The sequence below is a fragment of the Pteronotus mesoamericanus genome, unplaced genomic scaffold (genome assembly GCF_021234165.1).
Source record: "Pteronotus mesoamericanus isolate MK-2021 breed Mesoamerican mustached bat unplaced genomic scaffold, CSHL_Meso_final scaffold_1186, whole genome shotgun sequence".
In the NCBI taxonomy this organism is placed as follows: Eukaryota; Metazoa; Chordata; class Mammalia; order Chiroptera; family Mormoopidae; genus Pteronotus; species Pteronotus mesoamericanus.
The window spans coordinates 4990803-5007050 of record NW_026555302.1 but is presented as its reverse complement, the minus strand read 5'-3'; the positions used below and the strand labels follow the sequence as shown (position 1 = coordinate 5007050).

The following is a 16248-nucleotide window of genomic DNA, read 5'->3' as shown; positions in this document are numbered from 1 at the left end:
TGCAAAGATAAGATAGCATAGAGAAAGTGTACTGTAAACTATATAGTTCTAGTTATAAGAGGCTATTAATAGTGATTTCATTGGCTTTAGACCATACATTTCTTCACCCAACTATCTTTTGTCAAGCACCTACCCAATGTGGAGCTTGATACTAAGGTCATAATGATGAATAAGTCTCTCGCAGTCCCACAGAGCTCATGTGCTAATAAGGAAGACACACATATGTGAGCAGAAAATGGCAGTTATGTAGGTGAGTATATGCTGAGTATTTTGGGAGCCCCAAAGAGGAAGCGATCCAGAGAATCACTGTATGTCCACTAGAATGATGTCTGACCTCTCTTCTATTCTCAGCTCTTAGAACAGAATGTGGCACATAGTAGGTGTGCAATCAGTTTGACTGGTTGAATAAAGGTATTGCTTTCTTACTGCATTTTGTACATCAAAGGCAGCAGGGTGGGAGGAGAAGAACATTGGCTCTTTTCAAATTCTCATTCTAGCTGGCCATGCTGTTACCTGCTGTGTGACCTGGGACAACTTACTGAACCTCTCTGAGCTCATATTCCTCCTCTGTAAAATAGAGGGTGATTTCCCTATCTGGCCCATATTAGGACCAGAAGAAATGTTACTCACCTTGTAAACAAAGCCAGAGTGAATATCCAACAGGCTTTTAATTTAACAGGAGGAAAAAAAAATAAATGCCACCAGAAAGGATGAACTGTTGTAATATTTCTTCATCCACACACATAGAGCAAACAAACTTACCAGTGAATTCCTGAGACCTAACTGTGTTAGGTGTGTGCCTGGAACTGTAGCCAAGAGATGAATTTAGTCCAATGTGAATAAATGACGCTATGAATGCCAACTTGATCCTTTTCCTTTTATTTTGCTATACCTCCAATTTCTGGAATTAGCTGAATAGGAATGCTTCCTATTTGTCTGCCTTCTGTCTCTAGCTTGTAACTGTAACCCAATGGGCTCTGAGCCCATGGAATGTCGAAGTGATGGCAGCTGCGTTTGCAAGCCAGGATTTGGTGGCCTCAACTGTGAGCACGCTGCGTTGACCAGCTGTCCAGCTTGCTATGACCAAGTGAAGGCTCAGGTGCGCATGCGAACCACCCCTTACCCTCGTGAGCAAAATCTGCAAGTGTCTCCGGGCAGCTCTTTCTCAGACCTAGGAACCTCCTTGTCTCCTTGGGGATGGAGGGAAAGGTTGCTATCTTCTTCTTTAAAACATTACTGTTTTAAAAATTTGATAGAATAGTAATAATACTTCAGATTTATGTCCTTGTTTGTGTCATTCTCAAAACCCCTTTTGTAGATATGTTTCATTTGGTATTCATGATAACTTAGTCAAGTTGGGAGAAAAAGCATTCTGACCTTAGCACTTGCTCAGTTTTCATTGAGCAAACAGTCTAAAAAATTTTTGCAATGTTTTAAAGTCCCATGGCCAGGTGGGACTGAGAATCCCACCCATGTCCCCTGGCTCCGAGTTCCAGTGACCTTTCTGTTGTAAAATGCTACTTCCTAGGATTTCTTCCCAGAGATGTCCTTGTGAAACAAGTGAAGAAAAACATAAACATGCAAAAGATATGAGGAGTCCAGAAGGTTCCAAGTCTGACTAAACTGGAATGGCTTCCAGAAATTTCTCACTGATGGCCCAAAAAGAATGAAATTGATGTTGTTAATTATTATATATTATCTTGCTGGAGTGAGGGGTGGGGAGAGAAAGGGTCCAAACAGAACTCTAAATGTAGGACAAACTAAACCTGTTTTTAAAATGTACCTATTTATCTGGCCTTCTATAGCACTTATTTTTTCCCAGCCGTGTTCTAAGCACTATAAAAATATTAACTCATTTAGTTTGAGTTATAGCTCTAGGAGGTATTATTATTAAATATTCTTATTATCCCCATCTTATGGATAAAGAAAGTGACATGTCCAGGGACATACAGCTAGTGGGTAGTGGGGCCAGGATTCAGACTCAGAGTCTAAGCTCTCGAGTCTGAACTTTGAACCGCTAGACACTCCTGGACCTTCAGCTTTTGTGCCTGCGTAGCTGGGATTCGCCCACCATCCGTTCTGATCCTCTCTCCCGCGTGGTTTCAGATGGATCAGACTGTGCAGCAGCTGCGGAGCCTGGAGGCCCTGGTCGCGAAGGCTGCAGGGGGCGGTGGAGGAGCGCCCGACGCAGAGCTGGAAGGCAGGATGCAGCAGGCTGAGCAGGCGCTTCGGGACATTCTCAGAGAGGCCCAGATTTCGGAAGGTGATGAAGGCCAATTTCCCTTCAGACAGGGGAGCAGTCCCAGTCCTAGAAAGCATTGCCGCACCAGGGCGCGAACGCTGCTGTGGGTTCAGCGGGTGTCTCTGCCCAGCCCTTGCAGCGGGGAAAGGACTATCTGTGACATTCTCCTGGGAAATGAACGAGGGAGATGAAAGATCAGTTGCATGCATTCACTCATTGGGTTTTCACCATTTTGCCATCGGCCAGTCAAAGTCACCTTTTCAGCCTCTGTTATGTTTGATCACTGTGCTGGCTTCCAAAAAGCTCATCCTCCCTTTCCTTGTTGGCGTTCAGGTGCTATGAGGTCCCTCAATCTCCAGTTGACTAAGGCGAGGAGCCAAGAAAATAGCTACCGGAGCCGCCTGGATGACCTCAAGAGGACTGTGGAAAGAGTGCAGGCCCTGGGCGGTCAGTATCAGAGCCGAGTTCAGGATACCCGTAGGCTCATCACTCAGATGCGCCTGAGCCTGGAGCAGGGCGAGTCTTCCCTGAGAAACACGGTAGGTGCTGCTGGGTCAGGTACCAACACCACGGCTCTGGCTATGTGGGGGAGACCCACCTGTAAGCATCACTGGCTCACTGGCTGTTTCTCGGGTTTTCTGGTCCACCTGGCAGATAGCTGGACTTCCTTCCCTGGAAACAGTCACAGCTACTTTTGTGTTCGTTAGCTGGCCGCAGTTTCCCATCTGCGTGCCTTATGTTCTTCTCCCTAATTCATTTCTTCCTAACCATGTTCTCCTCATCTTGGCCCTGACTCTTCTCCCTTCTCTCTGCACGTCTTCTAGGCTTGTTAGCTCCCAGAGGGCAGGATTTCATTGCGTTCATATTTACACTTCTCAGCCCATAGCACCGTATGTGGCTATGATGTTTGCTGTGTGAATGAATGAACAATTTAACAAAACCATAAATGAAAAGAAAAGGAAGGAAGGCAGAGAGGGAAGAAAGAAGGAAGGAGCCCAATGAAGACGTGGTTCTGAACATGGGAAATACAGATTGTTGCCAGTATCATTATCTGGATGATGTAGTTTGCAGTGAGGTAGGATGGAGACACTTGAATGAGCACCCTTCTATTTCAGAATAAAGAAGGCGAAGGTGACAATTACAGATGTGGGTAGGTGAGAGATGACTAAAGGAAATTAGAAGGTAATCAGATATTATGCTGAGGAAGTGAAGGATTTAAAAACTAATGTGTATTCAATAAAAAATGGAAAACTTGTATTGCTTTTTTCTAATTACAAAAGTAATATTTACTATAAAAAATTTCAGAAAATAAATAAGAACACCCTATGATCCCATTAAGAAATAACCACCATTAAAACTTCACATATATTCTACTTTTTAAAAATGCGTGTGACGATATAAACCTGTGCATATTTTTTAATGCCTCTGTACCCATATCCAGACATTTTTTGAACACAAATTTCCACTTTATTCTTGTTTATACTTTTTTTAAAAACTGGAATGATCAGGGTGACTTGGGGCTCCGTGACAAGTTGGTTTTGGTAGGTAGGACAGGTGCAGAACCTGATGAGGATCCACGGCCAAGTGCAAAGCCTTAACCAACTTTCTTTTCTCACAGGACATCCCTTCCTCAGACCGCTACGTGGGGCCAAATAGCTTTCAGAGTCTGGCTCAGGAGGCCATGAGACTGGCCGGCAGGTGAGCGCTGTCGGAAGGCACCCCGGCTCCGAACCTCTTCGGCGTGGCTGGACTTGAACAACACTGCAGGGCGCGTATGCCCTCAGTGTCAGATTCATTACTTCAGGCGCCCTTGCAGCCCTTCCCCTCTCCTGACGCCATTTTTAAACCATCTGCCTTTTAGCATATGTAGGTGGCCCCTGGACGCGGTCATTTGGCAGAAGTTGGGGATCAGGGTGGTTCTTGCCCAGATTTTTCTATGACTCATGACATGGTTTTGGTGTATGTCAGATGTGCTTCCTCGCACACGCCCCATGAAATGAATCAGTCCTTGGAAAAGAACACTCCGCAGCTTTGAGGGACTCCCAAGCTCCCACACTGAGCCTGGGAACAAGTAGCAACAAGTCTTTGCTGGCCTGTGGGGGATAGGTCTGCCTAGGGGTGACTTCCTCCTGAAAACCGGCTCTGCGGGCCTCAGTGACAACAGGTGGCCCCTTAGTCCTTGCCTGACTCTAAGCTACCACGCAAAAGGTTTGCTCAGAGCCCAGTGCTCAGCAGGGTTGCACCTCGTTAATCCTAAATGCCGTTCAGTCTGCAGAGGGGCTGGCTTCTGTTTTGCAGCATTGGCTGCCTCCTGGGTTTGTTTTTATCACTTTCTAGAACCAGAAGAACAAACGCACGTGGGGGGCTTTTATTGACAGGCTTTGTCCCCCCTCGTGGTGGCCCAGTTTAGAGTTGTAGCAAAAGCAAGCAGAGGGTTGGATGAAATAAGACCTAGGGTGTTTTGGGGTTTTTTTTTATCTTTCCTGCAGAAAACAGCTTGTAAATGCAATATTCTATCACCCTGATACTTCTCCCAGCCACCCCCACCCCCTACCCCAGGCCTCTCCTGGTTGTGCCATAAATGGAAAAGATCACCAAAAAGTCTATGGCATGAGGCTACCCCCATCGAACACCTTCTGCCCCCTGATAGTGCCTCTAATTCCACCTAACTGGGTCACTTCTGTTTGGATTTTCTAGCCAAACAAGTTCCCTTGCTCCCTTCTCTTCATTTAAATAAAAGGCCTTAAGGAAGGTCTTGCTAGGAAAGCTCCAATTCTTTATTTTTAATTATTTCAGCCATGAGGAATCAGCCAATAACATGGAGCAACTGGCAAGAGAAACTGAAGATTATTCCAAACAAGCTCTACTGCTAGCGCGCAAGGCACTTCAGGAGGGAGGCAGCGGTGGCAGCCTGGATGGCCCCGGGGTGCAAGGGCTTATGGGAAGGTATGTCTCGGCAGGTCCTCACGGGGACCAATGTCATCTGCATCTTCCCAGGGCATAACGCAAACCATGTGCCTTTAAAAAATATATTAATAATAAGAGGAGCAAGAGAATGAGAATGTTACTTTGGGGCCAAACAGGTGCCCTTCAGGCTGGAAGAAGTAAAGGTTGGCTAATCTAAGTTTGTGTCTCAATTGAGAGGTTGCAGGCTTGGAGATATGGTCACCCTCTGTAGTGTTTGAAGGATGTGAGTAAACCCGTCTGGTGGCGTGGAGGATACAAAACGAATATATCTATATTATCAAGAATTGGGAAACTTGGGTTGAAATTTCCTGATCCAGGCTGTATCAGTTTTAAGGCTTATGTTTAGGGGGTAGAGTAGAGCACATGTTTGACACAAAAACTCATTTGGTCTTTCTGATAATTCCAACTACATATTTTTAAGACAACAGAATGGATTTTTTGCTTTTAAAAATAAAAAGAGTGGCCCCGGCTGGTGTGGCTCAGTGGATTGAGTGCCAGCCTGTGGACCAAAGGGTCGCCGGTTCGATCCCCTGTCAGGGCACATGCCTGGGTTACAGGCCCAGTAGGGCCATGGGAGAGGCAACCACACATTGCAGTTTCTCTCCCTCTCTTCCTCCCTCCCTTGCCCTCTCTCTAAACAGAAATAAGTCAATAAAATCTTTAAAAATAAATCAATAAAAAGAGTGAATCCTCACAAAGTCCTCTATTTTCCCACTCTGCAGGTTGGAGAAAACTAAGTCTCTGGCCCAGCAGTTGTCCAGGGAGGCCACTCACATGGACATTGAAGCAGATAAGTCTTATCAACATAGTCTCCGCCTTCTCAATTCCCTTTCTCAGCTTCAGGGAGTCAGTGATCAGGCCTTGCAGGTAAGAGCATCTCACCTGTGTGCCGATGTACAGAAGAGCCATAACGCTTTCTCCCCTGAGGGTTCCATAACATCGTTTAATCGTTTAGTTTTGTCTCCAGGTTGACCTTTCTTGCTTCTATTGGGAAGAGCATGTATCTTTCTCATTACCCATTTCCATGTTCTATAACCCCGGTCTTGGTCTTTGAAAAGGCCTTGGCTCCCATCCTGAACCCATCAATGGATAAAAGTTTTGCATCTCTTCCCTACTTCTGGGGACTGCTGAAGCCTGTCAGGAGTTATTATGGATAAAGTTTGGCATTTCCATTTGAGTGAAATTTATAGTATATCTCTGTATAGCCACTCAGAAGACTTGTGTCCTTCTCACAAGTTTTGCATTATTTCTGTCATCAATTCCAAAGGTAGATTAAGAAAATTTTGCTTCCTACCTACCACAAAAAGCACTCACAGGGGTTCCCTCCCATGTATATATAACTAAAACATAAAATAACAAGAATAAAAACAGATGCAAAACCTCTTTGAGGGTGGTGGTATGGGAAGAAAAGGGGGACGGGATTAAGCAGAACAAACTTCTAGTTATAAAATAAGTCTTTGGAATGTACTATAAACAGAGGGAATGTAGTCAGTAATACCCTCATAACGGTGTATGGTGACTGGTGAGTACTAGACTCATGGTGACCACTTCATAAGGGTGAATCACTATGTTGTACAACTGATGCTAATATAATACTATGTGTCAACTGTAATTAAACGTAATTTTTAAAAAAGAAAACCTGTTTTGGTGCCTGAAGGACCTCCTTTCGGCATAGAGCCTGTTAGACTTCGGGCCCGTATTGTTGTTGTTTTCAAACAAGGATGGCAGGCCCCAGGAAGGCTGGTGTGGTAACTGATGAGCAGGAAGTCAACTCATTCATTTCCTTGGGCTCGCAGGTAGAAGCAAACAGGATCAGACAAAAAGCTGATTCTCTCTCAAGCCTGGTGACGAAGCATATGGATGAATTCAAGCATATGCAAAGCAATCTGGGAAACTGGGAAGAAGACACCCGACAGCTCTTACAGAATGGAAAGAATGAGAGACAGGTATCTTATTAATTCGTTCACTCAACAAAATGTGTTATATGCCTACCGTGTGAATAAATATGGAGGAAAAAACTTAGAAACTCTCTAAGAGGCCATGGTGCCGCTGCATATAGCAAAGAGATACAGAGGCCTTGATATAATTAGCTCAGCTCCACCCACTGACTCAGCCTCAGATCTAGGAATGGGACTCAGGCCTGCTGCGTCCAGCTGTGGTCCAGCTCCGTCTGCTAGCGTGGCTTCAGGAAGTACCTAAAGTTCAAAATTAGGGTTTGCAAAACTTATTGTTTCTGATGGTAGATTAAATTCGAGAGTGTTCTCTATGTGGGATGCTTTTGAGTCTTTGGGGTATAGAGTTGGCTCTGTCCCAGACGTGGAGGGCTTGGCTGCAGCACCCCTAGATTCCTAGGGGAATCACAGCATTCTGCTGCCACAAGACAAATGTGTCACAGTGATTTGCTGGCAGGACTGCACTTCCCAGGTGTATTTACATTTGTACTAATCGTGTTCTATCTGCCTATTTCCAGAACTCAGCTCAGCTACTTTCCCGTGCCAACCTTGCCAAAAGAAGAGCCCAGGAAGCACTAAGTATGGGCAATGCCACTTTTTATGAAGTTGAGAACATCTTAAAGAACCTCAGAGGTGAGTAATTCATGGTTCAAATTCCCTTGAGCATTTTAAAGGTGTAACCATGACTTTGGTTTATTTTGAATCCTCATTTATCTCTCTAAGTGACAGGTATATTAATATCATGACAGGTATATTAATATTGTGACATATATTAATTAGTGACAGGGAGTATTAATAGATGCTTAATAAATAACTTTCTGAAGAAAACAACTTCATTAATATTTGATGCAGTGGGAAGAATTGAACTAGGTGTCAGAAGGCTTGAGTTCCGATTTCTGCTGGGCCCCAGGACCAGGCTGAGCTGCCTGTGTGACTGTGGGCAAGTCACAAAGCCTTTTTGGAATCCAACTCTCTCTTTAAAGGCAAAAGGTTAAGCCAAGGGACCTGTAAGGGCCCTCACAGATCCAATATCCCACTATCATACTGTTATTTTTTTTCCTTTTTTTTACTTTCTTTTCTTTTTTTTTAAAGATTTTATTTATTTATTGTTAGAGAGAGGGGAAGGGAGAAAGAGAGAGAGAGAGAAACATTGATGTGTGAGAGATACATTGATTGGTTGCCTCTCATACGCTACCAGCTGGGCACCCGATTGGCAACCCAGGCACGTGCCCTGACTGGGAATTGAACCAGTGACCTTTTGGTTCGCAGGCCAGCACTCAGTCCACTGAGCCACACCAGCCAGGGCTCTTTTCTTTTCTTTCTCCATATCTCCCTTTCTCTCTTTCCCTCCCTCCCTCCCTCCGTTCCTCCCTCCCTCACCTTTTCTTTCTTTCTTTCTTTCTTTCTTTCTTTCTTTCTTTCTTTCTTTCTTTCTTTCTTTCTTTCTTTCTTTCTCTTTCTTTCTTTCTTTCTTTCTTTCTTTCTTTCTTTCTTTCTTTCTTTCTTTCTTTCTTTCTTTCTTTCTTTCTTTCTTTCTTTCTCTCTCTCTTTCCTTCCTCCCTCCCTTCCTTCCTCCCTCCCTTCTTCCCTTCCTTCCTCCCTTCCTTCCTTCCTTCTTTTCTCTCAGTGGCCTGGTTGATTCCAATATAGATTGCTTTGTAGCGATGATAGGACAAGCTTTGTCACAGCATTCAGATCCTAGGAAATTTGGGTTTGTGCCTTAGAGATATGCTTAAAGTTTCAGGCTTCTTCACTAATGAACAACAACAAAAATTCCCAAAGTTCTGGGATTTTTTTTCATAGAAAGTACCTGTCTACCTATTCTATCCAACCCTCAAATGTTGTCATTGGCAGCTTAAGAGTTAAGGCTCCAACTTGAAACTTTGGGCTTCAAAGACCCTGATCCCACCTGCATATCCAGTCCCAGAGATTTCCCCACTTTGCTTTCTCCTGCCTCCCTAATCTATTACCAGGGAATTTCACGTAACCCTTTTATGCCTCCTCCTTTGATTGTAATGTATACAATAAGGTACAAAAAACTGCCATTCTCTGGGGCATTTTCTCAATCTGTTGAGATTTTGCTTCCCAACAATGTCATCAGTTTCGCTCAAATAAACTCATAAAAATGCTAAAAAAAAAAAAAAAATTCCACCTGCTTCTAATTCACTTTGGGGTCTTAAGATTCTTGCAGTGATGGGGACCTAGGGCAGGGTGAGAGTTCCTCTGAGCAAAGGACAGATTATGGTCCTTTCAAGGCCTCCTTTAAGATGCTTTCCCCTGGATAAGAAAGAGCAATAGCCACATTCCCCGCCTCCTCGTTCCCAGGCAATATCACACTTTCCAGAATTTTTCTTAAAGACTTCAGCCTCTTTCATCTTCCTTTGTCAGTTATTGTGTATGTTTGTTCTCATCTTCCTGGCCATGTTTCCTTATGTCCCTTTCAGAGTTTGACCAGCAGGTTGGAGACAGAAAAGCAGAAGCTGAAGAGGCCATGAAGAGACTGTCCCAAATAAGCCAGAAGGTTGCCGACGCCAGTAACAAGACTGAGCAAGCAGAACAAGCCCTGGGTGGTGCAGCTGCTGATGCCCAGGGGGCCAAGCACGCGGCTAGGGAGGCCCTGGAGATCACTGGCAAGATAGAACAGGTAAGGAGACATCGAGAGGCAGGTTGGCACGAATAGTGCCCACCTCCAGGGTAGTGTGGAATAGGAAGGAGCATTCCAAAGCATTCAAGAGCTCTTTTGACCCAGAAAGCTCCTGTTGTGGCCCATGGTGACCCCAGATCCACTTGGGCACCCTTTTTGTTGACTGACTCACAGCCCATCATTGACTCGGTGCTGGAACCCTCTAATTTTCAGCTCCCTTTTTGGACAACACTATGAGCAGAACCGCCCAAGATGGTTTGTATACATACTATTGTATTAGTTTCCTGGAGCTGCTGTAACAAAGCACTATAAACGGGATGGCCTACAACAACAGAAATTGGTGATCCCACAGTACTGGAGGCTAGAAGTCTGAAATCAAAGCGTCAGCAGAGCCATACTCCCCCTGAGGCTCTGGGTGGAAACATTCCGGGCTTCTGGTGGTGGCTGTCCATTCTTAGCGTTCCTTGAATTGTACCAATCGCTGCCGTCACTCCAATCGCTGCCGCTATCATCACATGGGGCTCTTCTCCCTGGGTGTCTCTGCCTCTTCTTGTAAGGACACCAGTCATATTTGATTAGGGGGCCCACTCTACTCCAGTGCTGGGGATTAGGACTTCAGCATGTCTTTGGAGAAGAATAACAATGCAATTCAACCCATAACAATGAACATCAATGTGTTCATTCAAGATTATGAAATTCTAGAGTTCCAGGTCCCTCATCTCTATGTTCTATGTCTAAGCTCCCCTGACTCATTTTTTTTCCTTCTACTATGGGCCAGGCTCTGCTTGGTGCCAGGGCTATGGAGATGAGAAAGGCCCAGTCCTTCTGTTCCAGGAGCGTTCAGTAATGGGGACAGACAGATCAGTGACGGTTACAACCCATATGCTAAATGCTCTTCCAGGAGTGCTTCTCAGCTGGGAGAGAGCTCTGTGGTTCTACTTAAGCACAACTTCTACCAAGCTGATGCTTCTCTAGAAAGCCCAGAGAGCACTCTTGTTATCCGGACTGGCCTCACTCTTGGACCACTTGGTAACTTGCAAAAATAATCTCTACCTTTAGGTCCTTTGTGGGTAGAGACCCATTTCATGTGCCTCTCTTCATATGGCTTCTAGCACAGGGACATCTGCAACTTGGTGCTTAACAGTAGCCATTGATATTGATTAGGTCTGTCCTAATAAAAACAAAACTCAAAATTGTAGCCCGTTCATTCTCTGCACTCCATGCTCCACTGTCTCAGGGAATAAATTCCTTCAAAAGACTGAGACAGCAAAGGAACATGATAGAGAATGAGATGAGTTTCTTACCCTTTGGGTTGCCCCAAGTGGTTCCTGTTATGTTCACCACTTGGTGACTATTGGTCCGAGAAGGAAGCAGTGTCTCAGCGCTGACCCTCCTCATCCCCAGAGACGTACCCCCAAATTAACTTGTTGAAGGCAGAGCTTGGGAAAGGGTGTGTCCCCAAGCCTGACCCTCGCCTTGTTCATGTTGCTTACTCTGTCAGGGCCTGGCTGCAGCTGTATTTTTTCTTCAGTTGCCTTTGGAATGTTTTTGTGCCTCACCCCTCTCTTTCCTTCCGTCCCTGGCTCCTTTTCTTCTCCCAGGAGATAGGGAGTCTGAACTTAGAAGCCAATGTGACAGCAGATGGAGCCTTGGACATGGAGAAGGGACTGGCCACTCTGAAGAGCGAGATGAGGGAAGTGGAAGGAGAGCTGGAGAGAAAGGAGCAAGAGTTCGACACAGATATGGACATGGTGCAGAGGGTGAGGTCCCATGACTTCCCAAGGGGGATCCCTTTAAGTGTGCCCGTGTGGGAAACACCCTCTCAAGACAAAGTTGTGTGTATTTTTCTCAGGTAATTGCAGAAGCTCAAAGAGTTGATAACAGAGCCAAGAATGCCGGAGTTACGATCCAAGACACACTCAACAGCTTGGACAGCATCCTACACCTAATAGGTATGTGGAGTACCCACGAGCTCCCAGCCCCATGCTTGAGACCTTTCCCTGGATATCAAACCAGACCTAGCCCTGGTGAATGGGAGTCTCAACTTTCCTTAAGGGTATCAGGAAGTTTGCTTTGTTTCCAGGCCCAGATACTTCAGGCAGGTTCCTTTACATTTTCTGGACTCCATGTTAGCATCTCTAAGATGGGCCACTGGGCACCTATTGCTCTTGGAGATGGAAGTCTCTAGGTCAAAGAGCTGAGTGTATTTAGGGAAGGTATATTGAAGCTCAGATTGGTTCCTAATGTCCCGTAGACCACAAAGTAAATTGTGGAGGCAGGGCTGAACTTCACGGCTAAAGGGAAGACTGGGCAGCTTGATGGTCCTGCTAAGGATTCTGGCCTTGATCCTGAGAAGCCAGCGGACAGCTTTAAGCAGAGGAATAACGTCATCACTGTATATTTCAGACAGATCACTGCGCAGCTGTGCAGAGGAGAGCTGGGAGGTGGGTTAGATAAAAGGCAGGGCAAGACTGTTTTTAGGAGGCTGTTGAAGGAATTGTGGAGAGAGATGATAAAGCCTTCTCTGAAGCAGTAGAAATGGTGAGGGGCAAGAAGTCAAGAGTCACTTGCTGATTCTGCTCAGTGTCCGTCCCCAAACCACAGCTATACCTGGATGCAACCAGCTGTGGAAACTGGAGCTGCCTAATAGGTAATGTGAAGGTGTGAGGTCCATGAGATAGTGCAGAATTTTAGGATAAAATAGATGGCACAGCATGGCAACAACCCAGCTTTCTCCACAGAATTCTGCTGGAAGAAAACTGATGTGAATTACAATTCTAGATTTAGGTAGAACGGCTCTCAGGCCCTCATTTGGCCTGTTTGATCAAGCCTGGACTACAGCAGGCAAAGAACTAGGTATTTGGTCATCGACTCCAGCCACATTCAAGAAAAAGTTTGCTTCTCCTACTTAAGTTCAATAGAACAACTACAAAACCTGATGTTTCTGTGGGGTAGCATCACCCTGAGGGACCAATATTGTCTGTGCTGTTATACTAATGGGTCTGCTTTGTGACCCAATGAGCCCTGAAGAGTAAAACACCTTCAAAGGGTAAAATGCACCATCTAGCTGAGGTTTTAGCATCTTCGTTTAGGTTCCGAAAAAGGTAATGAAACCAAGCAGACCTTGGCAGAGACCATGAGAGAGTAGGACGAGAAGGGCAGATGCGAACTATTAAGGCTTTACTCTGTGCCAAACATGATGCCAGGGGTTTTTATGGTTGAATATCACTTTAGTCTTTTTAAGGTCCTACGAGGTGGGTTCTATTGTTTCTATTATTTTATTTCACAGAGGTACGAACTGAGGCTCAAAGATGTTAGTACTGACCCACAGGTCACACAGTCAGTTGTGGAGGCCGCATTCAAGCCCAGGTCTCCTTGTCTCCAGCGTCCCTGCTGTTTTGGAACAGCTCATACTGCGTCCCCATGGACATAGTTATTTTGTGCCCAAGCCTACTTAGCTTTCTTTTCATGCCATACGACACTAAATTCGTGAATTCTCCCCAGCCCCCAGGTGAAAGATTGATCCATTTTTGTCATGGTGTTGTTTCTACCCTATTGGCTCTCTTCAGTCCTGGAACAATAGCACTTTAATTGCTCTAGGTATAATAAACTCATGCCATCAAATGCTGTCATTCAGCTTAGATAGGGGAAGCCACCTGACCTTGACTTTGAGTTGGCCAAGGGCTGCTCAGACCTGTTCAAACCAAAAGAATCTGGCCAGGTGTCCTTCATGCTGATGTCAGTTTCACTCACTTATGGGTAAACCATACCTGAACAACTGTAACTGCATTTCATATTGGAAATAAACCAGTATCTAGATAGATCCCCATTGTTCCAGGCCAGAATGAAATCTTGCATCATTTCCTGACAGCTGCAACCCATCCTCCAAATAGCAAAGCATACCCTGGCCTCTATGGAGCCTGCAGCACAGCCAGCTTCTAAAGATTCTCCAATGGGAAATAGCAAGATATTGCCTAAGGGTGGCTCAGAAAGCGTAATTCGCGGTTGATTCTGATCCTGGGGTGAGCTCAGCCTTTTAAAATTGCCTGGCATGTTATTTGCTCTAGACAGTGTAAGAGGAATTAGTTAAGGGTATAGAAGGACCTGTGTATGTTTAAGGAAATCTAAGCGCAGTTCTTCTCTGTTAACTTCTTCCTCCTCCTCCCCCACAGACCAGCCCAGCAGTGTGAATGAAGAGGGGCTGATTTTATTGGAGCAGAAGCTTTCCAGAGCCAAGACTCAGATCAACAGCCAGCTGCGGCCCTTGATGTCAGAGCTGGAAGAGAGGGCGCGGCGACAGAGGGGCCACCTCCATGTGCTGGAGACGAGCATAGATGGGATCCTGGCTGATGTGAAAAACTTGGAGAACATTAGGGACAACCTGCCCCCAGGCTGCTACAACACGCAGGCTCTTGAGCAACACTGAAGCTGCCGTACAGATTTCTCAACTGAGGCTCTTGGGATACAGGAGCTCTCTCATGTGGGTGGGGAGGGATGTGGACATTTGAACATGTTGCATAGGCATGCTCAGGTCAACTGAACCTGATCCCACCCCTGAGACCTTGGCCAGACAGATGTCTTATTGCACCAGTGTGATGCTACTTGCTTCCTGATGCTGGGCAACAAGGCAAATAGCATTGAGCAGGAGACCAACCAAGGGCCTGAACCCCAAGGGATAGACTGGATGGAAGGACAAAATCTTCGGGCAGATGATATAGACATGAACCAAGTCCTGGAGTATGGACAAAGTGCTGCTGGGAGATAGCTCATTCTTTGAATAGTGTGACCAAAGGAAAATGTTTCGACTTTGCTCATGCATAAAATTCTTCCTAATGTCAACACAGAGAGTGAAGTCAAGCCCTACCGTGGCCAGTAAAATACTATTGACATGTAGTGTCCAGTGTTCTTGTTGATCAGTGTTCCTTCCACCCAACACTCACTACATAAAGGTGTACTCCCCTTTTAAGCTGGAAGGAGCGAGCAGTGATGGAGTGAGGAGATGCAAGACTGGCCCATTGGAGCAATGGTGCCTGCTGGTGCCCTCCTGCCTTCCAGTTCTTCTGGGCCCAAGAGGGACGTCCTGCCTCTGATGATTCCACAATGTCATCCCTTCGGCTTGTCCTCCCAGCCAAGCAAACACTGGGAATTCACTTTTGGGTTTCAAAGGGATTGGAAAAACATAGCTTGGGCACTGAAAGAGGTACAATATTGTCTAGAAGATTTATTAGTTCTAATTCAATCCCACTTTTCAAACATTAAAAACTATTTGCACTTGTGTTTCATCTCATTCTCTCTCTTGTCCTATAGAAGAAAATGTTCCTGCTCACAGTTGAGCTCAGTAGAATTCACTCTTCCATTCCTACTTCCATCCATTCATCTATCCATCCTTACATGTGTTTATTAAGTACTCCCTGTGTGACAGGGGCTGGGGTACAGAGGTGACATAGGGTCTGCCCTCATAGAGTTGATTGTCCAGTGATGAAGACAAGCATTAAAAAAAAAATACGTCTATACTTACAAATCCTGGTCATCACAAGTGCTGTTTATTGCAATAACCCCCTGGTTTGCAAGCTCTGTTCTCAACAGAACTTATGTTGCAAGACACTCCCATGGGAACACTTGGGATTTGGCAAAGCTGAGACGGCTTCTGGGTTGTGCATGTGGTCTTTGCAGGCCAGTGGTCACTCTGTCCTGTTCCACAACCTATTGCAACAGACTGTTGAGTCATGGTGACACCAGTGGGAATTGCTGGGAAAACCAGAGGCACTTCCACCCCGGCTAGAAAGACTGGAGTTCTGCCTCACCCCTGTATGTCCTCGGCTTTCAGGGACATGTTTTAAGTAAAGCCTAACTCCTAGATGCCTGTGGTCAGTTTCTAATTTGTTGAACTCAAAGCCTGAGGTGGAGGTTTTGGAATGATGGGAATGAAAATGCCACAGAAGGAGCAAGGAGTCCCGGAGTTAGCATTTTTAATCCTCGTGCTGAGCGACTTGTCTGGCCTTCTCCAACACGAGAGAACTTTGCAAGATTTAACTGGTGCTGTCTCCTAGGCATGAAGGAGCATTTATTTCTGGAACGCCCTGAGTGGGGTGGTGGTTATAATGAATATTTCTGTCTTTTTTATTGGCTATAAAATAAAGGTAAAAATCAGTAGCTTGTGTTACATTGCCCATGCTTTCTAACACATAGAAGTACAGTAAATTCGGGTCCTGAATTGGCCCTCTACCCACACGGCTGAGGAAAGGATTCCACCCCTGTCTGCACTAACCCTCCCACCTGCCAAGTACTGACGGGTCTGACCACTTTGCTTTACCTTCTGTGGAAGTGAACCTTGACAGACTCAATCACGTGTTCTACAAATCTCTCACTTTAATTAACTAGTGCCTAGAAAATGTAGATGCATTAATTCAATTCACATCAACCTAAAAATGTGCATAACTCAA

General features: G+C 45.4%; 1 protein-coding gene across 1 annotated transcript in view; it reads left to right on the top strand.

Moving 5' to 3' along the window:
- LAMC2 (laminin subunit gamma 2) overlaps positions 1–14592 on the top strand; it is a gene marked incomplete at its 5' end in the record, with an annotated part of 35652 nt that extends 21060 nt beyond the window's left edge. The window contains 12 exons of the mRNA XM_054587534.1: positions 954–1099; positions 2107–2263; positions 2576–2781; positions 3861–3940; positions 5039–5188; positions 5932–6076; positions 7006–7155; positions 7680–7794; positions 9606–9805; positions 11407–11565; positions 11658–11757; positions 13978–14592. Of these exons, the coding sequence (XP_054443509.1) occupies positions 954–1099; positions 2107–2263; positions 2576–2781; positions 3861–3940; positions 5039–5188; positions 5932–6076; positions 7006–7155; positions 7680–7794; positions 9606–9805; positions 11407–11565; positions 11658–11757; positions 13978–14231 (1862 nt within the window). The remainder of the gene's footprint in view (positions 1–953; positions 1100–2106; positions 2264–2575; positions 2782–3860; positions 3941–5038; positions 5189–5931; positions 6077–7005; positions 7156–7679; positions 7795–9605; positions 9806–11406; positions 11566–11657; positions 11758–13977) is intronic.
- Positions 14593–16248: the final 1656 nt, after the last annotated feature.